This window comes from Rhea americana, unplaced genomic scaffold, assembly GCF_003343005.1.
Source record: "Rhea americana isolate MKP2758 unplaced genomic scaffold, rheAme1 scaffold_82, whole genome shotgun sequence".
NCBI lineage: Eukaryota > Metazoa > Chordata > Aves > Rheiformes > Rheidae > Rhea > Rhea americana.
Window position 1 is genome coordinate 110,182 of NW_028187001.1, and position 23,915 is coordinate 134,096.

The 23,915-nt window shown below is 35.9% G+C and overlaps 3 protein-coding genes across 9 annotated transcripts in view; 2 read left to right on the forward strand and 1 right to left on the reverse strand.

Annotated features, from left to right (window-relative positions):
* The window catches only part of RAB9A (RAB9A, member RAS oncogene family), a 9,508-nt gene extending 4,327 nt beyond the window's left edge, over positions 1-5,181 (forward strand). For 2 of the 3 annotated variants that reach the window (XM_085323155.1, XM_085323156.1), the window contains exon 2: positions 4,092-5,181. In XM_085323155.1, the coding sequence (XP_085179281.1) occupies positions 4,127-4,732 (606 nt within the window). In that variant the 5' untranslated portion in view covers positions 4,092-4,126 and the 3' untranslated portion in view covers positions 4,733-5,181. The remainder of the gene's footprint in view (positions 1-4,091) is intronic. The other variant, XM_085323157.1, reaches the window with a different exon arrangement.
* Positions 5,182-8,944: 3,763 nt separating this feature from the next.
* TRAPPC2 (trafficking protein particle complex subunit 2) lies at positions 8,945-14,944 on the reverse strand. Its single transcript, XM_085323160.1, has 5 exons — positions 14,843-14,944; positions 14,021-14,130; positions 11,824-11,972; positions 10,925-11,006; positions 8,945-10,231 (listed from the first exon to the last, which is right to left on the reverse strand). Exons 2-5 carry the CDS (start codon positions 14,111-14,113, stop codon positions 10,133-10,135), a joined length of 423 nt encoding a protein of 140 aa, XP_085179286.1. The 5' UTR covers positions 14,114-14,130; positions 14,843-14,944; the 3' UTR covers positions 8,945-10,132.
* Positions 14,945-14,996: 52 nt separating this feature from the next.
* OFD1 (OFD1 centriole and centriolar satellite protein) overlaps positions 14,997-23,915 on the forward strand; it is a 37,102-nt gene continuing 28,183 nt past the window's right edge. Inside the window, exons 1-9 of one of the 5 annotated variants that reach the window (XM_085323150.1) lie at positions 14,997-15,083; positions 15,338-15,439; positions 17,403-17,603; positions 18,406-18,474; positions 18,561-18,591; positions 19,406-19,513; positions 19,996-20,132; positions 21,371-21,544; positions 23,426-23,532. In XM_085323150.1, the coding sequence (XP_085179276.1) occupies positions 15,344-15,439; positions 17,403-17,603; positions 18,406-18,474; positions 18,561-18,591; positions 19,406-19,513; positions 19,996-20,132; positions 21,371-21,544; positions 23,426-23,532 (923 nt within the window). In that variant the 5' untranslated portion in view covers positions 14,997-15,083; positions 15,338-15,343. Of the gene's footprint in view, positions 15,084-15,165; positions 15,202-15,337; positions 15,440-17,402; positions 17,604-18,405; positions 18,475-18,560; positions 18,592-19,405; positions 19,514-19,995; positions 20,133-21,370; positions 21,545-23,425; positions 23,533-23,915 lie in introns of those variants that run through there. The other 4 variants (XM_085323148.1, XM_085323147.1, XM_085323146.1 and 1 more) reach the window with 4 other exon arrangements.

The window sequence follows — 23,915 nt, forward strand, 5'->3', positions numbered from 1 at the left end:
TAAAATTTTTTGCAGCAACTCATTTTTTTTCTGTTAAGCTGCTAGGTCTTTTTTCTGGTGTATTGCTGTGCCTAGTATCACTCTGGTAAAAGTGGAACTGTAAATTGGTTCAACTGGCTCTGTTGACCTAATAGTTTTAAGTGAGGCTGTACCTTGCTGCACCATAGCTACAGAGTGATTACTGTGTTGGCTGACTGTGTTTCTATAGACAATGCTTGAGTTCAGCACATGCACCCTTTTTTGCAGCCTTTGGCACTCTCTGATTAATGMTTTTTATAATAAAAATGACATTCCTAGACTAGATTTGCATATTGCTGCTATGGTTTTCTAGACCTAGACAGAATCTATTTCTGTTGCTTCAGTACCTCAAAGTTTAAAAGAGCTAATTGCCCTCAAAGTGAACAGGCAGCTTCAAAGCTGTCTTCATGAAATCAGAAAAATAAAGACAGAAAAATACTTGCCCTGTCTAGTCTGTCTGCCAAAGCTTTGCAGGGCTAGAAAACAAAGATTTTTGTAGTGGGGACTGATTTTCTGAAATGACTTAGTGTGCTGTTTTCAGTCTCACTATCAAATGTTCAGACTGCTAATAGAAATGTTTCAGACTTGCCATTCACCATTTAAAAGGGAGAGTCTGTGAGGAGACTATTAAATTACTACCTGGCTGATGGTGTATGATAGTGTTAGAAATTGTATTTTAGTAGAAACTTTTCTGATGTTTAAAGGAATACTGAAGTCAGTGGTCTAGGAGCTTTATTCCTTAGAAGCTAGAGGAGGAAATTTGGAAATATTTTTCAAAATGGACCATAGTGGAGCTGCTTTTTACTTGTTTGTTCTGGATTTCTTGTTTGGGGTTAAATATTTAAATAACGGGGGAATGTGAGGGGAAATAATCTGTTTACAGACTCCTTTATGCATTAGGTTTTGAGACTATTTTTGCATTAAGCAAATTAAGCTTATCGCATAACGAGAAATAACTGGAATGAATATTTATCTATAGTTCTGTGGTGTTTTGCAGTTCCTGATGTTGGTTAAAACAATGAGATACATATCGGAGATCAAGTTTTCATTTTGTTTTCAGATGCTGAATGATGATTTAAACTGAACAAATAAGGCAATAAATTTCAACAAATATGATATCAGATGTTGATGGTGTTTTTCCCCAAAACATTATACAGATGAGCTTAGTATGTAATAGAAGAAATAACACTAATCCTCCAAGAGACTTAACTATTTTATTTCATTGGTCTTTGTTGGAGTGTTAGGGCTTTGTATTTTAGAGAATTAATTACAAAAACTGATCTTTAAAAATATAATTTAAGATGTTGAGGCTGGGGGGAAGTATGGCAGCAACCCACTGTGCTGAAACTATTGTCCTGATCCTGTAGATACTCTAACTCTTGTAAAAGTCAGTGGGGCCACAAATGATTAAATACCTGTAGGAGTTGGTTATATAGTCAACAGAAGCTGTTTGTAGTTATATAAAGCCTTTGCTGTTTCAAAACATACACACTTAGGTTTGCCTTTAAACATGCTTCTGTGCACCTTCAGGTGAAGTTTCTAAGCGCGTGCCTAAAGGACTGAAAATATATCCTACTTATTTCAAACTAAAAACTTTATGAAGTGCTAGTTGAGCCTGACAGCTTCTACTTGTGGAAGCTGAATGTACTGGAATGTGATGTTGCTTGCAGCATCGTACTGAGATGCCGTGAAGACTGCTTCTATAGTCTTTGTGTTAAAGTTGCACCAGTTTSGTTCCAGTCTGACACACACTTTTAATAGCTTATGCGGCTGACTTACAGAGTAACTGTCTGCCTAGTGAAGGTATTTTTGTGGTCATCAATCTCTTAAGACCTCAGTGTAAGTTCCATGTAGCTTAAATAGTTTAAGTTAACTTTTCAGGTTCTAGATGYACACACATACTAGATATTGTTTAACAGAGTTTCCTTATGATCTGTTTCAAATGTGGCTTCATGGATAATTTCATAATATGAACTATTGTCTAAGTGCAGGTTTTTTTAACTGTAGAAGCCAAAGAAACAAGTGCATAGTACCAGCCTGAACAATGTTAGTTGGCTTCTTATTCACATTTTGTCTTCTAGAGAAGCTGTGATTTCAGTAGAACGGGGGAAAAAAAATTTCCATCCACTGAAGTGGAAAAACAGTGAAATATTCAGTACCCTCTGTTCTCACAAACACATTATATCGTAACAACTTCTAATAAATAATGGAGTAGGTCAAGTAACTTATTYCTTAACTAATAGTAAGAACTAAGAGATAAATGGAGACACTAGAGCATTTTAAMGACTTCCAGCATGAACCTGGAAAACATATGCAAATAGTCCAGTGACTGTATTAAGGCTGTTGTTCACATGTATATAGAATGGTATATGCTCGTATCATGAGCCACAGCAATTATCCTGTAGCTCTGTGAACAGTAACTAAACAATCCACTTGTAGCTCTTCAGCATTTTTTTTTCAGTACTGTTGTGATGTAAACTTTGTTCAAGTACTAAAGATTTTTAAACATTATTTTTAATTATGCAGTACAAGCATGAATAAACTTACTTGTTCTGAAAAAACTCTTACTGGAAGCAGTCTTTGTTTCTTATATTTTGAAAGGATTTCTTATGAACATCTTACTGTAGATTGTTTCTAACAAATGTTCAATGATGGAATGCTGAAGATGAAAGAATTCCTGAAATTCTCAGTTTCTAATGTAGGCCTTGATTCTAAGGCAGCACTTACCATGTGATTCATATGCCAGCTTGTATCAGTATTAATTCTATAACCATATTCCRCAGGTGATGTATATACCAGTAACACTAACCACAACTAGCAAGACCACATTCCTTCCCTCAGAGAAGGAGATGAAACAGCCTACTTACGACCTAGTTCCACTTCAAATAGGCACTATTTTAATAGAAGCCTACTTCTATTTTAATAGAAGCCTGAATTAATTTGAGCTCTTTGAGTGTCAGGTAGATACCGAAACAGCAGTTCTTGTACAAAAACTTTGAGCTCCTCAAAACAAAGCTTTACCCTCAGGATTAAAACACTTTTTTCCCGCTATTTTTACAGTATTACTGTAAAATTATTGGTGTAATGAGGAAAAACCTTAGGCAGGCAAAAACACCAATGAATTCAAAAAAAAAAAAAAATCACCTAACCCTGAAGTCTGACAGTTAATAATAAAAAGAAAAGTCTTTGTTGCCACTGATTTACCATCCCTGTGCTGGCAGTCAGACTCTTTTGAGCRCTTTGAGGCTTTTTGAGTTATTTTAGGGGAGGTATTTACTATTAACTGAACTGTTGGTGTAGGCTTGGCCACAGTGTTTAGCATTTTTCTTGAGTACAATTTTAAAGCAGCAGCAGTGAATTTGCTTTTGTAGTAGTTGTAATAGTAGTATTTGCTTCAGCACCACTGTTTTGCAAGGAGTATGCTGTTTAGTTTTGAATGTGTACCAATACTGTCTTACAAAATGAGCTAGCCACATGGCTTACAAAATTACAGTAKTTGCATTTGGTCTGTAGATTACTGTATTCCTTGGGAGCTGATTTAAGAGTCCTTATTTGGTTGCAATTTGGAGTAAAGTGTAGCAGTAATTACACTAGAACAGATAATGTCCTGCTTTATTCCTAAAGCTTCTTTTTCACTTTTATACATTAAAAAAGTAACTTTGATAAAGAAATATGGGGCTGAAGTGACAAGTTATAAAGGCATGCACTCTACGAAATCTTCTCACCCCTCTTCGTCAACAGATTATTTTTCAGTAAATGTAAATAAGTTATTGCCTTCATCAAATTTGTTCTCTATTCTACACAATCTGTGGAGGGTTACGCTGTATCTTAAGAACTTCAGATTTATGGGGACAAATGTTTTAARTGCCATGCAGACTGAAGTCTGTGGAAGAGATCTCTTACGATAAATATCTACACCTTACCTATTTAGTATACTCCTCTTATTTTTGTGGCATTTGATGTTGGTAGATTTTAATTAAGTTTCTTAGATATTAATGTGTGTACGTGTGTTTAAAATGTTCTGTTCATTCTTTCACAAGTCCACTTTTCAACAGTTTTCTTCATCTTTGCAGGTCTAGAAAAACCAGGAGGATCCATTCCCATAACAATGGCAGCAAAATCATCACTCCTTAAAGTAATACTGTTAGGAGATGGTGGAGTTGGGAAGAGTTCACTTATGAATAGATATGTCACTAACAAGTTTGATGCACAGCTGTTTCATACAATAGGTGTGGAGTTCTTAAATAAAGATTTGGAAGTGGATGGACACTTTGTTACAATGCAGATATGGGACACAGCTGGTCAAGAACGTTTTAGGAGCTTGCGAACTCCTTTCTATAGAGGTTCTGACTGTTGCCTGCTTACTTTCAGTGTGGATGACTCTCAAAGTTTCCAGAACTTAAGCAACTGGAAGAAAGAATTCATTTATTATGCAGATGTCAAGGAGCCTGAAAGTTTTCCATTTGTGATACTTGGTAACAAAGTTGATATTGATGAAAGGCAAGTGTCTACAGAAGAAGCCCAAGCCTGGTGCAGAAATAATGGCAACCATCCCTATTTTGAAACCAGTGCAAAAGATGCCACTAATGTTGCAGCAGCCTTTGAAGAAGCTGTCAGAAGAGTTCTAGCCTCTGAAGATAGATCAGATCACTTTATTCAAACAGATACAGTAAACCTTCATCGGAAACAGAAACCCAGTTCATCTTGTTGTTGACTTAACTTTTTTCGGCCAAATTACTTTTGACTAGTTTGCTCTATATGAAGGTTGGAAGGGTGTGGTAGATAAAATAACAAATGGGTTCCACTCTGTTATTAAAGTTGTAATACTCTGCTGCTTTCTTGGGGGAGCGAAGGGGAACATAAGAAAAACTTCCATTCATGAGTGACCCATTATTGAATTAGTGACATCTTTTGTTTAGGAAGATGTCAAGAAAAAATAGACTAAGAATGTAATTTGTCAAGTTAATCAAATGATAAATACTATGAATATAATTAAAACTTGAAAGTTCTAGAAGCACTACTTTGGAGAACCTGTTCTGGAATTCAGACATAAAGAAACTTTTATATATGTGTATATATTTTTATGGAATCAGCATTCCGTTTTTGTTTCACTAAAAGTCTATTTCATAACAWTGCTAGATATTAAACTTCAATCTCATTACATTCCTTTCAATGTGTACTTTATATATATAAACTTTCTTAATATAAGTTAATATAATCCTTCAGGTTTTCTGTAACTGCCTAACATCGCTAGCCTTTATGTAGGTTTAAAGGTAGGAAAAAAAATTCCTACATATTTAATGGTTTTTTTTCCCTTCATTAATATTTTAAAGCCATAGTAATTTTTCCTGCAGTTTAATGCAAAATACTCATGACTTTTARTGTTAATACATGTCTCTGCCTTAAGTCCTGTTCTAGCATGTTTCTGATTGATCAGGTAAAAATATGGGTAATTGAAGTTGCAACAATTTTAGTTATGTGATATATATGCTTTATTTGGAAAGCTTCTAGTAGCTCTTTGGGAGATCCAAGTTATGACAAATGTGTAAGAGGACTTCTAGTTTACAATTCAATTCCAAATTTCTTGGTACTGTTCACCCGAGCTATGAATGTATCTATTGGTAATCTCTGTACTGTGAAACTAAGGATTGGCAATACACAGAGAACTCAGGAAGCTCTTGACTTACTGTGATTGTGACAGCTTTTAGCTCTAGTGTAAGTAAATGCCAGCAGTTAACATTTGAGCTGAATTTTATCATTATTTAATTTGCCATTGTAGGATCTGGAATTAAAAATTCCAATATCTTTAATATTACTGTACCTGTTAAAGGATGATGAATAGAAGTTCCATATTTAATAGTCTCTATAAAGTAATGCAGATATTTGAGGTTCTCCATTGCAGTTCAGTTGTAGAGTATTTGTACAAGTTGTTTAAAGTTAGCTCTCAAAAGAGTAGTATTCACAATATGCTCTTGTTTCAGTGTGTGATCTGACTGCTAACAGGCATTCCTGCACCCACATTGTAGACTTCAAACAGAAGTCAGAGGCCTATAGGACAAACCATGTTATTCACTATGCAGACTCTACTTCCTGTAGAGCAACTTTCTTTTCCTAACATGGGAAAAGCTTTCTTAAACATATAGTAACTGCAAGAGTTTTCTCTTAACGTATCTGTTCAAACTCTGTACCAGGTGTAAGTATTTGAAACTAAAGCTTGCAAAACAAACTGTACTTATAGCTCTTAATATACTTTTTCTCCCCTCCTCTGGATTTATGGTACTCTTATTTGTACCTTTCTAGGACTGATTTTATTCCATAGATAAGCTTCTGCTTAGAAGTGACATCTTTGTGCTCATTGTACTTTCTGTCATTCTAACAGTTTTACATACGTACACTGCCACAGAGCTATTTTTTAAGCTATAGCTACCTAATTGCTAAAGGTAGATTGAGCTGCTACTTATGTCATATTTAGTTTAGGTTTGTAGTCAATGGCTGAAAGATCTGTGAGGAAAGAAAATCTTAACTCTTAAGTCTTCCAACTAACTTTACATTGAGATAAAAAGCTTGTTTTGGGGAATAGTAAAATAATAACATGAAATTGTTCTTGTAAAGTAAACCTATACTTCAGTACTTAAAGCTTTGTTTTACCTTCAGATTAGCAGAGGTRAGGTTACAAGAAAATAATAATAGATAAAGGTAGTATGATTTGGGTAGTKTAGATGTAACTCAAGTCAGTGAGCTAAAAGGAAACAGATTAAGGATGAGAACTACTGTAAAACTTGCAAAGATTGATGTGATTTTCCTGTGCCTAGCAGTCCTTGACCGTGTTTTCCCCTTCGTTTCCTTTCTATATAATGTCACAGTTACTAAGTCTGCAAACTAAGAAGTAGTAGGTTTAATACATTTGCATTATATTAAGTTTTATTTATTACTTGTGCCCTAGGAACGGCTGCAGCAAATACAACAATACTGCGAGGGAGACTGAGTACTTGAAAGAAATAGGAGAGAGGAGGAGGAAATTCTGAGAAGCAGATACGGATAACTCCAAAAAGCGCTTTATAATTTTTAAATAATAAATATGCACTCCTACACTTTGTGAAGGCTTAGCATCTATGATTCAATATGGAGATAAGGCAGGTACTTCTGGCTTATTTTTCAATTCCACTATTAATGTAGCTGAAGTATTAAGGGTCTTGTTAGCAACAGTTAGGGTTCTGTGAAGTGACATAAAGCATACTACAAGTTATATGTGCAAAATTCCAGATCCCTTAAGAGGAGCAAGAAAGTTATTAGAGAAGCAGTTCTGGTAGAACATACTCAAAAAAGGAACCTGAAAGTAAAAAGTGTCATGCAAATAGCTTTCACCAATCTCTTTGCATYAAAACAGACCCAAAACAGGGATGAGGGAAAGAGACTGCATTTCTGCCTAAACTTCAAGCAGTGTACAAGTTAGGACATATGCTAACAGCTTATGTTACAACATAGTACATAGATGCTAGGAGCACAAGACTGCTGTGAGAACCAGTCTGCTCCTTATTTTAGTGGCTGTATAGTTGCTCAGACTGATCTAGTTAGTTCTAAGTTGACTCAGTTAACTAGGACAGATTCCTTAATAACAGAACCTTGCTGGAAGTTGACTCTAGGAACTGTATTTCCAGCTTGGTTTTGTTAAGGCTGGTTCATACTCTTAGCTTGCTGTCACTTCTTTTTGTGTGTGTGTTATAGAGCAATTTAACTTATGGGTTTTTTTATTTTATTTCGTAATATAGATTATCTACTACTTTCTTGTAGTGTTTCTGCAAACTACTTTCTTGTAGTTTCTGCARTTAAGTGCCTTCATTTGAATTTGTATGTCTGAGCCTCTGAGCTTGGATATGTACTTAATACTTGGAAAGGGGGTCTGTCTTCTGCCCTGCCCACTGACCTTCAGGTTGCTGGAAGTATACTGCCTGATGCATGATAGAACTATGTATTTCATAGCTACAGCACACTTGTGACTTAAGTCCTCCCYCTGTTGCTTCCAGATGTCACTTTCTGCAGTAAGATGAAAGAATGCTAACACAAAACACTTAAGTGCTCTGTGTACTGGAAAATCCAAGAGACCTAACCTAGTCTCTTGGAAATTCCTAAGATAAAGTTTCTTCCCCTTCATGGTCACTGATAGCCCATCTTCATTAAAGCTTATAGGACCTACCTTCCTGTTTACAGTTCCTAGTTTCAGAGGAAAATAACTGGTAGAAGGCATAAGGCAATTAGGCAAATGATACCTGTTCTTAGGAGATTCACTTTCATTTTATTAAAAATCCCTACTCTAATGACAGCAAAGAATGCAATTATCCTGGTTTAAGTGACAGAAACTCTCAGCACTAATCCTTTATTTTTACCTTCTCATTATCATCTGAATGACTATTTAACATTAGTATTTCCTCAGTGGACCTTTATTATTTAGTATTAATTAGTATTTTTCTAATCAGCTGCTACTGAATTAAAAGGTTGTTCTCTTAACTTTCTCACTCATAGATTCCTGCAAGTATGGTAATTCTTACTTTCAAACAGCTAATAATGTCTAATTAAGAAACTTAAAATATTGTATATGTCAATATTTAAGTGAAAGTACACTTACTGCCATATTGGGGGAAGCAGCAGAAAAACAGCATAAGGGCTCCACCTAAATGGCTCCTACTGTCTAAATAAGAATGCCTTACCTCAGGTGTGTTTCTCCTGATATAATGTATGTACCTACCAAGAACCAGTTGATTTACATGAGATTAGATGACACTATCAAAGTGTGGAATGATGCAGTTTTATGAAATACTACTACARAGAAGTATTCCCATCTTCACTTTCTATCCCTCCAATAAAAGGTAGCCAATGGCCATCTACTTTTCTCCTAAATCATTTCAAGTACACTCAACAGGCACCCATACCTCATCATATCACATTTTATTTAAGGTAAATATCTGGATCTTTACATATAATCTTACTGTTTTTTTYATGGCATATTTTACAGTGACAATTTAGGAGGAAGCATACATTACAAAGATAATAACTAACTATACATTCAAAACACCTAGTCACATGTTTTTTTAAAGTAGTGCATACAGACTATGCAAAATATACCTTCTAGAACAGCTTGCTACTTCCTTTAGAAATTACTTTAAATATCTCAAAACAAAAGGTGCAAGAAAACAGTTTATACAGTTTTGCTGGAAAAAKAARASWYTTTTTTAAAAAAATGTACMATGAATGAAAGTTRGATGTTTGCTAAATTACTATTTCAAAATAATGTTAAGTTTTGCAAAGAAGTCCTTAACCATGAAATAATGCTTTTTGGAACCTCAGCAAATGGAATTTCACAGTAAAGATGGATCTCAATATGTACATTAGCATTTTTTCTACTGTGAATTAGATTGAAAGTCAGAGGAAACCAAACTGTTTCGGTCTACTTTATTCACTCATTTCATCGATACAACACTGCAGCTAAGTATGTATTGCACTAAACATCTGGTAATTTGCAATTTCAAGCTTTAGAACTTGCTAAAAGACTACAGAAAACTGCAGAGCTTTTTCTGACACCCCTCTCATTCCTTTATACTTAGCACTTTACATATTTTACAATATTGATATAGAACTGATTTAATACCATGACAGGTAAAATTAGTCTGTTGTTTTTCAGAGTAAGTTTTCTATCTAAAGACTGTAAGTAGAAAGCTTTATAGCAAAATTAAGCATTTAGGCCAAACAGTCAAAAATTCCTTTTTGCTCACGTTAGATCACATGAATTAAAGACATCTTTTGTGTTTAGAACAAATTTTCTTCCACCCTCTATAAAGAGGCTTAAATTTTGCATATACATTGACACCCATATGTCCCAAAGCGTACCTACTCAGCCTGACATTTTAAAACTTAGTTTTCGTAAGCTATAAATGGAAACTACATCTTCTTTTCACCGGAGAAGCTAGGTTGTTTTTATTTGTATCAGCAAAAAACCTTCTTCAGCATCCAATTTGTCAGTGTTCAGAAAGATAAGCGTCAGGCATGCTAACCAAAAAATACTACAGTTCAAATAATCAGAAAAGTACAAAAAAGCACTGACTTAGGAAAAGTTATTTATTCAGCTTAAAAGGTGTTTCTTCCCAAGGAACTGCACTTTCCTTTCAAAGGCACTTGATCGAATAGGAGAATTGGGTTCATAAAATGGATTCATTGCAAACTGAGGAAAGAAGAAAAACTCATAAATATACACAATGTTTAGAACTGAAAACAAGTATTTCAACTGACAACTAGTATTAGCTTTCAGTCTATTTAGTGCTATTTAAGAGCACAGAACACTTAAATACTGACTTTCAAGTCACTTGCTCTTATGTTCTCCCTACATATTTTACTAAGGGATGATTTTGCACATATTCTAAGACATAATCCATCATGACACTGGTGGAAACTTCTGTTTTTAAAAAAAGTWGCACCGTTTGAGTCTTGGTAGGAGGCTGAGATGGGCATCTTGAAATCAGTGTTTGGAGTTGCTCCATCTAGTGGAAACATAGCCCAGTTGTGAAAACATCGTTTACTCCTGCTCAAGAGATGCATTTTTTTYCCCACACTGTTCTGTAGAACAGCCATTTGCTTTCATTCTCACCATAAGTGACAAAATGCTACCCCAAATAAGTGGACTAAAATGAAAATCTGAAGTGGCATAATTTATAAATGATTTTAAAAAATCTATTTTGTTAAACTGTGTATACAGCATTTATGTCACACATTATCAACTGGCTACTGTAACAGCATGGGTGCTTTTTCCCTTACATTGGCCAGGATAAGAAAACATGGTAATATAGGCATGTTTAAACATGTACAACAGAACACACTTAAAAGTATTACTGTGAGTTCATAAGAAGTTGGTTCTTACCTTTATATACAAGTCATACACATCATTAAAGAAGTTCTTAATTCCATCTTCTTGCCTTACATCATGAAGCATTATAAATCTCATATGTAAAGCAATTAAGGAAAATTTAACTTTCATCAATATCTCTCCAAGTAATTTTACAAATAAAAAAGACAAGATTTAAAACATCTTTGAGATAAACATTTACACCTAATTCTGCACATATGTAAAATATTTAGCTGTACGTAAAATAACAGCCATTCCATGGGAGGAAGCATTTAAAGAAATAATTGAAGCAATAAATTTAGAAAGCATTACATTTCCATCTACATTTAAAAATTCCCCCATTTGAAAACAAAATGAATCACCTCTGCATTCAAGCTTATTCTTTTTAAAGACAGACCATTCTGAATTGGAATGACCTTCTCAGCAACTTTTGCCCCATATCCCTGAAATTACAATGACATTCAAGATTATTTGCTGTAAATAACAACTGTTTCACAATGAACACCTTCATATTTTCATAAGATCAAGCTTTGATACTTGTATTTTCAGAATGTGGGGGACCACACATGTTTATCCCTGCTTTTCCTCTTTAGCACTATCAAATGGATGGAAGTAGAAAAGCTTGCACAGACCCTCTCATACCATTCCCCTCTCGTTCCTCTTTCCTTTACTTCATATAATCCTCACATTTCATCAGGCTATTTTAGCTCCTCCAAAAGGAAACATCCATCTTTCTAATTAATTCCAATATGCAGTAACTTTTGTGCCTCCCAACTTACTTCCTCCTGAAGTTTGTGACTCTCTAACAAAATAGCTGAAACTAGCAGAGATCTGTTTCAAAGTCACTTCATCTAATTTTTCACTTTCTGGCAAAAAGCTTCATAATTACRGGGAGAGAGATGAGGGAAGGAAGGATATGTCCAGCTGTGACAAAAGCAGAAACAAACCATTCATTAAATTTGTCCACAGTCTTCAGATACATGTTGTTAGAAAGCCACATGTTCTCATCTACTAGGTCAAGAGCAGCATGGGCAATGAACTGGTTGAGATGGCGATGATCATCCTAATACATTTTCAGAAAACAGATGATTAGTAATTCAAGGAGTTAAATCCAAATGATAATTTGCTCAAGCTGCTGAACAACTAGTGCTCAAGTTACACRAGGTTCTATACATCCTTCTTTTCTGCCACATATGAGCATCTTTTGATTAACTTAACTAGTATAACAYGTAGTCACAATTTTTGGTTTCAAGATTCAAAAAAGGTGAAGCATCACCAAAATAGTCTTGTGAACAGTAAAAACAATAAAGCCTGTTACCTGTGCATTTACATATCAACGACTTCACATGTGGAATCACCAAAGTTTACCAGATAAGGTATTTTTCCTGCATGGCAGTCATCTGCTTTTCTGAAATTTATGCAATTTAGGATMTTTTAGACCATAACTTCTGTACCAGATTTGACCAAAACTGAACTATGAGTTAAAATATGTAARATGTAGGGGAGAGGAAGGCAAAATAAAAACACAGAGGACAGATATATTGATAGCATTATCAGTGAAAGATTCTCCTTTTTTCAGATTTGCCTAGAAACACAGGATTTTTGTTTGTTTGTTTGTTTTGGGGCTTCTTCCCCTACCTGCTCCAGCCAAAGGGCACAGCAGTCAGAAAAAAAGTCCTACAACTGGTATTACGTATATCTCCRGTAGATGTAAGTTGCATCTCTTTATAAAATATACAGTAATAGCCTTCATACAGTAAACAGTGCTTGGCCTTGATACTAGAATAAGTTGTATAGGGAAAAGTTCACTTAATAGAACCAGCACATTAGCAGACATCCGCTAAAAAGAAACATGGGCTTAAATCATTCTATAAGCTTCTATTAGACTGGAAGTGTGAGTAGTCTTGCATAGTTTCTTGTAATATTGTCCTTGTACAATACTGTACAACATACTATTAATGCTGCTCTCATACTTTGCAGTGCACTATATTCTTCCCCCAAATCAAGTCTGACTCAGAGTATTAACAGCCTTGCCAATTCCATTAAAACATACTGAGCAATAGACTAAGCTGTAAAGTTTAAAGAGCAAAAGCTTGTGCTGATTTACATGTACATACAAGATGTTTACTTCAGGATGCTGTGAATCTGCAGTGAATTCACTCTTAAATGATGCATCTCAGAAATAAGAGTGATAGTCGCCAATCCCTACTAGTTTTTCAGTACATACAGAGTTTAGTCTCTCTTAGGAGTAAATTTAGTACTAAATCTTCAATCAGACAAGAAACTTACCTGAGTCAAGCTATTTTCATGAGCACAATGCAGAAAATGTTTTCTTCCACTATCCAAAACATTCCCATACCAAGTCTAACCTGAAAAATCTTATGTTCTTTTACAGAACACTAGTTCAAAATATAGACGAACTCATGCTATTTATATCAGTGACAGCACATACTTCCATTTTTTGATACAGAAGCATGCACTTTCATTCTAAAGTCTACTAATTCTTTGATGCAATATGACAATTAATAGATTTGTTCTCTTCCAACTACGTATTGAATAGTCATACATTTCTCATACTCTCAAATCCATATCARTACATGTTTTAAAATTGCCTTACTGGAAAGGAACCATGAATACTAAATAAATGTTAAATGGTAGATTTTTTTGTATCATAAATATTTAAAAGACTAAAATACAGCTTTCAAATTTATACCCCTAACTTTTCCTTATTAYTGTGTACAGATGCACTAAAAGAGGTAATTACATTAAGCAGTATTAGATAAAGAACAATCACAATAAAGGCACTATAAACTAGCAGTAATGATTGAGGCATGACTAGCATATAAACTTCACAATACAGCACTAGGATATTTAAGGAAGCTATGTTCATGGAGACTAGTACGATCTGGTGAGAAATTTTAGAAGACTCACTCCTCCAGAGTTCTGCTCCCTATTACTAAGTTTCTGTAAAAAAACACAAGATAGTGGATACTAATATGACTTTTGACAACATTTTGTTTGTTTCCAATACACTGTAAAATTATCAAAGAGAACGCACCATAATTATGTCACAGAGCAGTACARGGAAAAACAATTCACACATACACGCACCTTGGTTTCTACTTTTCCAGGAGGTAGAAATTCCATTTCAAATATGGGATTATCATGATGACCCACAATTACAAAGTAGAAGCTTCCAGACATTCTTCAAAATAACGTTTCTTAAGAAAAAGATACACACGCTTTACTAATGATGCTACATACAAACTCTTAGTGCATCTCAAGGTCCTCCTAAATATCAGCCAACACACTTCCTATTTGCATTTACTGTCGATTACAAACTGATAATCATTCACCCTGGCAGGTATACTTTTAAAAAAAAGAGAAAAATAACTGGAGAGCCTATCATCATCAGGAAATGATTCTAATTACACTACCTAAAGACTTATTCTGGAAATGATGAGTCAGTTTATCTACTGACAGCACTCCCAGTGACTTAGATGGTACTGATCATGTGAAATAATGTCGTAAATCAGTCTCCTAAAATTATCATCTTTTTCCTCCTGGGGGTCCTACATACCATCAGTAAAAAGGGGAACGGACGGAGATGAAGACCGCCGCCGCTCTCTGGGCGTACATCGCCCTGCCGCGCAGCGTGGGACAGGCCTTGCCGCTACCCGAGGCGCCGCGGCCCGGCCCCATCCCTAGCGACTCCAGGGCTACCCGGAGGAAAAGAAACACCGCCTCAGGGCTCTCCTCGCCGCGCCACGGCCTCCTGAGCACCGCCCACGCCCTCGGGCCTACGGCAACACCGCCCGCTACTGCCGAGGGCTGCGGTCTCCAGACGGAGGGCCAAGCTCCGCCGCGAGGAGCTGGGGGGGGAGGGGAGGGATACCCTGCACCCGCCCGGCCCGGCCCGGCCCGGCCGCCTACCCCGAGGCGCGAGCTCTCCAACGGCTCCCAACGGCCGCCCGGAAGCGCTCTTCCCGGCGCGCCCGCCGTGACGCTCCAGCGCCGCGACCAATGCCGCGGTACCGCCCGGCGGCGGCGGCGGCGGCGGCGGCCAGCTCTCGCGAGAGCTGCCGAGGGGCGCTCCGCAACGGTACGGGAGCGGCCGGCGCCGATTCGCGAGAGCCGCTGCCGGCGCCGGGTGCGCCGTGACGGCGGGGCCGGGGCAGGTGGCGGGCTCCGCGCGGGGGGGCGAGGAAGGGGGGGGGAGGCTCGGGCCGATCGGCCCCGGGAAGCCCCCGGGTGCCCCGCGGAGCAGCGCAAGCGGGAGCCGGCGGTTGGAGGTGCGCGAGGTTGCCGCCGGCAACCGCCTGGAGCTGGCGGGCGGGGGCGGGCGGGGACTGTGGGCGCTGGGTGCGCGGCGCGGCGCGGCCCGCGGGTCGAGCTCGGAGTCGGTGAGGTGTCTTTCTGGTGCCGTAGGGCAGGATGTCCTCGGCTCAACGGGAGGCGCTGTCCGARGATGAGCTCCGGAAAAGACTCTACCAGACTTTTAAGAATCGAGGTGTATTGGACACACTTAAGGTGTGTGTTTTATTTTCAGCGGGTGCTGTCTATGACTCGCTGCGCTAGCTGACACTGAAAGTAGTCAGTGAAACTCCTGATTAATAAATGTTTTCCATTCTCCCCACATATACTATTTTTACTGTAGCATAAAGCATATTCAGCTTTCCTAACAGAAYGTTTTTCCATAAAATAGAAACGCTTTTCATTGTTGATTTGTCTCRTAGTCTTTGCCAGGAAGATTAATAGTTTCTATGAGGCCTTTAAAATTTCTGTGTTTGTGAAGGATGTCAAGTAGGAAGGAGAGGAATAGAGGAGCATACAGGTTGGAAAGGACCTCCTRGATCACAGAGTCTGCTTGTTACCATAGATATTTTAGCTCCTACTTTTTATGTCAAATTCATTAAAACGTAAAAAAAAATCACAAGCTGTTCTTTAAGAAAACCACTGTTAATCTTATAGCCAAAATTTCCTCAGGACTGCTTGTTTTTTTCCTTTAGTGATTGCTATACCAAACTTGCAATACTTGAACCATTCCTCATCTTGTTTGATTTAACTAAGTCTGTCAGGTGACTTGCTATTCACATCATTTTTTTTTCTGCTTAATTTTCCTTGTCTGGAAGGTTATTCATCTTAAAAAAATGTATTATTTGCTTTGCTGAGCTTAAGAACTAATGAAGTTGGGTTTCTTGTGGGTGCCTGCAAACACTCTTGTATCTTCCAATGAGAATACGCTCAACTTCCCAATGGTCTTTTCTGACTATCTCTGCTGTTAGGAAACAGTGCGTGCCTTGGTTGATCTGGAGCTAGACATGTGCTGAATGGCCAACTGTTACCTCCTGTCAAAAAGGGTAATTGTGTAACAACTGACTGATTCCCCCCCCCCCATCCCTGTTCCCTTAGCAGGGACAAGGATTTAGCCATGCCTTTTCCATTTGTGCTTTGTTACAAGATGTCTAAGAGATTACTCRTCTCAGCTTATTTTTGAGACAACCTTATCACTCTCAAGTTAGTTAAAATTGGGTAAGTGCAGAAGGTACTGAGGGCACTGATTATAACCTTCTGTCAGGAGTATTCATTTCTTTTGGTTACCAACGCTGTATCTAGRAAGAGCCATGCTAACCTATCAGTATATTCTGATCTGATTTAGCTGTGGTAAGTTTTGGTAAGCATTATTTGTTTCATCTCATTTTTGGTAGCACACTCTTTCTTTAGTCAACTTCAGAACTTTGTCATGTSCACAGCTGCTCTTGACAGCTTAAAACACTAACTTCTGTCACAATTTTGTAGTACACTATAGACATTCTGTATAATTACAGAATGAAAGTTATTATTTCTTCTTATAGTTTTTCCTTTCTGACTTTAGGTAACTTCTTTTTCTATCAGAACACACATCATTACATTGCATTTTTACTAGATATTTATTTGTGTGATTGTTAGTGCCTCTAGGCATTATTTGATTAGTATACTTTATTTCTSTGCAGAATAATTGATGATATTAAAAACACTGCATTTCCTGTTTTACCAGCTACTTTTGATACAGAATTAGTGGCTTTTTGATTTTAAGGCTTAGAAGAGAACTTGTGAGTTTTTCAAGCATACCTGAAACTGAAGCCATGTTAGATGGGCTTCACTTAATACAGAGAGAAAGAGAACAGGAAAGCAGTAATCTGAAAATGAAGCTGAGGGGAGGGAGAGTACTGGCATGGTATTCATGTGAGTTTTTTGACAGAAACCATTGTTTCTTCTCAATCCTATGTTTTGAGGAAAGTCAAATATCACTGTAGAACCATTAGTGAATGTTGAAAGTGTGAAGAAAACCATGGGTGTCCTGCACAGTCCAAATTTTGCTAAATTTAGTCTGCCTCCCTTTCTGTTACATAGATTGTAATACAGCTGATACAAATACAGTGAGACTGCCATGGTCTTTGAAAAATAAAACCTCATTTTCTCTATTTACCTATTGTTAACATTTCTGTACCAGACACAGCTCCGAAACCAGCTAATCCATGAATTAATGCACCCGATTTTAAGCGGAGAACTTCAACCACAAACTGTTACAAGTGATGATGGCTCACTTTTGATCATAGCTTCCAACAGTTTGGTAGCAGATCATCTGCAGAGATGTGGCTATGAGTATTCGCTCTCTGTTTTCTTTCCAGAAAGTGGATTAGAGAAGAAGAAGGTAAGCTCAGTAATTTACCTCTTCTAAGACATCTGGGAGCTTTGCAAATACTCCTCTTTCAGCATAATAGGAAAATCCCCTTTTGTGACAGTGCAGCTTCTGAGTAGGGCTATTTTCACAAATACTTTTAAGCTGGCAATAAGCTAATGATGTTGTTTTGGAAAGACATAGAGTCTCTTGAAGTCATGCTTGCTTCAACCACAACCATAGTCTGCCGTGACCATCTTTTTTGCTATGTGGCAGATTACTTGAACTGATTCTGATTAAAGGTAGTGTCTTTTTTTTTGACCCAGTTAAATGTCTGAAAGTGTGGTTCACCATCAGTTTAAGCTGTTCTAACTGCAGGTTGTGGCTGGAAAGAGCAATCCTTGTCCTTTGTTTTCCCTCTGTGATTATTTCATAATGTGGTGAAGATGTTTCTAAGTGAAAATTTGTCGTTCAAACTGCAGAGTAATTAGTATCATTTGTATTAATGAGCTGATCTGCTCTATATGATGTAGCTAGAAATGATACAAGGAAAGCAGCAAGAACGTGTCTGGTTTGAAAAGAAAATAGAAGCATCTCTTCTCAGCTTCAGTCAGTCATGATACTGCACACTGCCAGATATCTTAGATAAAAAGAGATAGTAAACATGCTACTAGGACAGCAAGCCTCTGAAAATGGTTTTACAAGGTGATATATAGAYCTTTCTCAAATGGAAAACATTGTAACAGTGTCAAATAGTGGCTGTTACATATTTGAAATGTTTTGAAGATAGTTAACCTTCTCTAATTTATCTTTTTTTTCTTCTTTTCCCTCAAAGCTGTTGACTATGCAAGATCTTCTTCAGTTAATCAGGATCAATCCAAAATCCAGTCTTTACAAATCATTGGTAAAATTATTTTGGTTAAAAATTACAGTTGAATTACAGTTGTGGTGAAATAGGCTGGATAAAATGCCATCTTTTGTTTCTTACAGACTTTGAGAACTCAGAAGGAAAATAAAAAAGGTATATGATGTTTATATTTGATGCACACAATGACGGTCATGTCAGCTTCATTTTAATTAAGATATGAGCAATAGAAACTTAAATTCCTTGAGTATACATTGATATTGAATAATTTGGATTTAATAGGATTTTTTTAAAGAAACTTCTAGTACATCTGGATAGTAAACATTGTATTTCAGGATGATGTAACTCTCAGTTGTGGTAGAGATGAAGCATTAATCTTCACATACAAACTATAATAAATGTCTTATAATTATGAAAAAAATCTGTAATCAGGTATTAATTATAATGCTCGTTGGAAGCTTTGCACTCTAATGTTGATGAGTTCAGGTTTTGGTTTATTTATAACCAGCTGCATTAGGTTGCATGGAGTGCTTCAATACCTGGTCAAAGATTTAGTTAATTTTTCATTGTGTTTTTTTGCAATAGTTATCGTGTCTGTGTGGTGAAAGCTAACTACATTATACAGCCTAAGTGGCTTGATCTTCAAAAACTCTTATTTCTCTTGTTGCATAACATCCTCATAATTAAAGTAGTAATAATTTGCMCTCTCAAGTAAGTCTGGAAATCAAAGAGAAATACATAAAAGGAAAAGTARCAAAAATACAGTCTTCATAGAAGGAGATGGACAGGAACATACTCATAATAAAAATCTTAATAGTTTACTAGCATTGATTTTATTTAATTTTCACTGGATTCCTTCAGTAAATTGGATGTGTTTTCATTGTTTAGTGAATATTGATTTTTTAGTTTTATGCTTGAAAATTCAATTTGTTATGAAATCAGAAGTAACTAATATATTGGATCTTGAAAGGTTTTCTTATGCAGATCTTAATGGAACTGATTGAGCATCATCTAAGTAAGGAAAGTCATGACACAGAAACTCAGACAAGCTTAATGCCTCCTTTCAGGGAATCTCTTGGTAAGTGCAACCTTTTCAGGCAATGATCCCCGAATATTTTCATATTAGATAAATGGTATRGATGAATAAATTGGATGAATAGTGTTCATTCATCATTTATTCATGTGCAGCCTAAAGTAAAAATCAAGCTATACCTAACACTAATACATTCTTTTCTCACCTTTCTTAAAGTAAGATTAAAGTCCTATCACAAATCTGTTATTGCTCAGATGTTTTCTTAGATATTTAGCTAATAGTTACAACATTTGGGATGGATTGTTAATACTATGTGTTGAAATAYATTCTGGAAAACATGATGGTAACTATGTGCATTACTTCTTCATGTCGTTTCTCTGTTACCGTGGCTATTGTACCATGTGGATCTTTCTATGATTGTCCTACTCATGTACACTAAGGAACTTTATATGGAGAGACAAATCTCTATAGTCTTTGGTAGGATAACTGTGTTGACTAATTTATTTTTAAATGATGGATTTTTATAGCTGAGAAGCTTCAGCTGATAGATGAACAGTTTGCAGACTCTTACCCCCAGCATCAGAAATATGAATCTTTGGATGTAAAACTTCATGAATATAAAAAAGAAATAGAGAAGCAGCTTCAAGCAGAAATGTCTCAAAAGGTATAATTCCAGTCATTAAATTAGAGTGAGAAATTTGTTAATTTTGACTTTGCAACTTAAACTTTTAATGTTTATAAAAAATTTAATGAAATGATTTAATACTAATTTATAGTAAATACAAAAGGCTAAGTTAATCCAATATCAATAGGTAACTTGATGATGTTGCATGTGTATATTTTTCATTCTCCTTTTTTGTTAGGCATATACAGATTCTTAAGCTTTTTTACTCTTAGGTTAATTTGGAAATGTATCTCTTTTTCTTTCTTAATTTGGTAAACTTTATTTGTCCTTTGATTTTCTTTATATTGTTTTATGGAGAAAAGTTTACTCTGCTCAATCATAATATTTCTTTTCTTCCCAGTAAGATTTTGAAGATTGAATTTCAGTATATTACATAGCGACCAAGCTAATTGCTGCTATATAGTTAGAAATTGAGTTAGTTTTTGGTATTGATTAGAATCTGCATACCATTCTAAAACATTGAAGAGAAACTCAACAGCTGCAATATTTTTAATTATTTGTGGTTTTCTTCGTACTAGAATTGAAGTTAGAGCTTTTTTTGAGGCTTTTCCTGCACTTCAGGAGTAAGATTACNTTTTTTTTTTTTTGCTGCATAATCCTTCCCTAGTCCCCGAGTTTGAAAAGTAAAACACAGAGAATGTACTACAGTTCTCTTAAATATGCTTTTTCCATGATTTTCTGTTAAAGTGAACTTTTTTAATACTTGGCTAGAAAGATTTACTCATTGGTTATTAGTTAGAATATTTAGGCATGCTTATAAAAAGGCAAATACATGTAAATTGTTTGAAAATATAGACTTAGCCATGTTTATTGGGATAGACAAATAAAAGCATGGAAAATTAAATCTGAAATCAATACATTTGATCTTCATTCTTCGTTCATTCTTCATTTCCCTGCAGGCACTGTCTTATTAGTACATAAAACATGTTAATTTGTGTGTAGTTAAGTTTTTCTCAGTTTAGGCAAAGCAGTTGCAACAAAGGAGACYGGGATCTTGATTCAATTTAGAAGTGATTTATATCTATTTAACTTTACATAGATTATTTAGCAGTGTGAAGTGAATTAGTGAACTTCTAATCCAAGTTGTGTATGTACAATAGAAGCTGTACTGTCTCACTATTTTTTTAAAAAAACTTTTCCACATAATTTATGCCAGGGATTGTCTGTTCATTTGAAGATGGACCTATTTAAATCTCTCTTTCTCCTTTACTTAAAAGCTAGAACATTTTAAAGAAGTTGAAATAGCAAAGATTAAAATGGATGAGAAAGTGCAGGCCCAAAAAGAAATCTCTGAGCTGCGGCGTGAGTTTGAAAGAACACATCAAGCCAAGTCTGAAGCCCTGATTTCTCGTGAAAGGAATGCTATTGAGAGGCTTCAAAAACAACAAGAGGTAAAGCTCCAAATATATTTTTTTTTAATGTTGTACTGAGTGTTTCAGTGAGTTGATTAAACTTGATCTTTTGRGAGGTCTACATTGAGATCTTTCTTGTCTTATTAGTGAAAACTYTGAATTTACTGTTGTTCCCATAAATAAAGGAACATCATTAAGCAGCTACACAGATGCATATGGATAAATATTTAAGTAGACCTTGATGGAATAGGAATAGTTCTSTAAGCTAGGACTGAAATGTAATATGTACTTTTTAATCTATTTTAATAGTTTTTCTGAATTCAGACCTCTAAAGATTTTTTAATAGAAAGTTGATGTGATCATTCACTTTTGTTTGATTCCAAAACACAGCATTTAGTTGAAGTAGAATTCTTCCTATCAATTCAAAGAATTTATAAACTAAATGGAATATATAGTCTGCATGGTCTGGATATACTGTTGCAGTATGTCACAATATGTTTAATATTTTCAGTAGCTATTCTCTTTGCGGCAAGCTGTCATCTTGTTTCTTTGAACACTCTGTGTTGATGAGCTACTCCTTTGGTCTGGCTGTTAACATTTGGTGTTTTGCCAGAGTAGTAAGTATTAATGCAACACAAAACAAATCTTATATAGCCTAAATTGCTTCTCACAGATTCTATTACTTCTCAGTTTTTGATAGAATATGTTGCTTGCTGTTCTGTTGTCCATTTACCATCCCCCCTCTGTCTGCAGTAGACATTCCTATGTATGTAATTTAGTCATCCACAAATGTTACCTCTTTCCTGCTCATGTGCCCCCCACTTTGGAGCATGGGGTATTCATCAATGAAGCAGTCGTATAGGTCTCTAAGCACTCTGCTGTTGACATCCTTCCATTTCAAAAATTAAATATTTTATCACTGCTCTATGAAATTCTTTCATGGTTATGTCCTTAAAAACTGTGCATTTTATGCCATCRGTCCTCTTTAGGCATGAAATTAATTCAGTAATTCAGAAAAATACATGGATCAGCATATCTGTCAAGTTTTATGTATGGATATTTGGTTGCTCTTGTCAGCTTCTGCACTTTCATTTACCTGGAGGTTCTTTTAACAGAGACCAGCAGCTCTACTGAATTAAAGTATATTTGTATTAAAAGTAAAAGGTCATTTAGCCTTTACTAAGGTGATTTTATGCCCAGGAAACACAGCTTGACAAATCTATTCTTTGCACAGGGAACAGCAGGTAATTCTTTCAACATATGCACATGACTGCAGACTTGATAGGAGCACCTATGGGGCAAAATCATCATTTGTTTTTTTTTCCCTTAATGCACTTAGTCTTTCTTTGGAGAGAAATAATACCTTGTATGCCTAAGAACAACATAAGCTCTTTTTTTGTTGGTAAGAAGATATGTGACTTCTGGGATTAACAAGTTCATCACCTGGATTCCTTTAACACTTTGTTTAATTTGTGTAAGTTAATTTGTGAAAGTAAAAAGACTGCTGGTTGAATCAATATTTCAGTTTCAAATCATGTTTAATCAGAGATTTTTGCATTTCTTTTTTCACTGTTGTCTTTTTRAAGACCATAGAATTGTTTATTAAAAAGATGTTTGAACATGTTTATTCTGTAAATAATGAAAAAAATCTTTTATGTAAATTTAAACCCATGCAATTTCTTAAAGGAGAGCCAGTAATGTCTTCTTCCAAGGCATTTTTACTCAGCATAACATTAGGATAAAGGGATGTAAAGATAATTACATTAGATTCTGYGTGTTACTTCAAATTGTGAATATATAAATAATATTTGTTGGGATAAGACTGATTCCTGAAGAAGTTCCTTGRAAGTTTCAACATGTTAAACAGCAAATACTGTATGAAATGTGAAGTAAAACTAACGATAATATTTTCTCATTCAGATTGAAGCAAAGGAAGTATATGCTCAGAGACAAACTCTACTGAAAGATATTGAAGTCATAAGAACCAGAGAGGCAGAATTGAAGCAAAGAATCGAGGCATTTGAAATGTGAGTTACTGGTGGGCCTATGCAATACTAAACATTGTTCTTTCTTTCTAGACAACATCCTTCAACATGCTGTTGCTTTTATGAAGTTGAAAAGGATTTTACCTATTCCAAGAGTTGTGAAAGTGTTTTGAGCGGTATTGCATATCTGCCTTTCTTAGCAGATATACGGCAGGGACACCTCATACAGAGCTAAGCTTTAGTTTTTTCCTCTCATCCAACCAAAACAGGGTGGCATCGCTTCAGAGGCAAGGAGCCAAATGTTTACTTTGCAGTTCAGGGAGACGGGAACAATATGAAATTGTAAAATTGAGGCATGTAATCCTGCTTTTGTGTTGATATCTATTAAAGTGTTGTGCTTAAAAAGATTGTTTTTCCTTAGTTAA

Excerpts from the sequence above, each read along its gene's own strand:
- TRAPPC2 (XM_085323160.1), bottom strand. The coding sequence starts at position 14,113 with ATGTCTGGAAGCTTCTACTTTGTAATTGTGGGTCATCATGATAATCCC. Across the intron at positions 11,973-14,020 it reads CTGGAAAAGTAGAAACCAAG|GATGATCATCGCCATCTCAA; the intron begins GTGCGTGTATGT and ends AAAATGTATTAG. Across the intron at positions 10,232-10,924 it reads TGTATGACTTGTATATAAAG|TTTGCAATGAATCCATTTTA; the intron begins GTAAGAACCAAC and ends TTCTTTCCTCAG.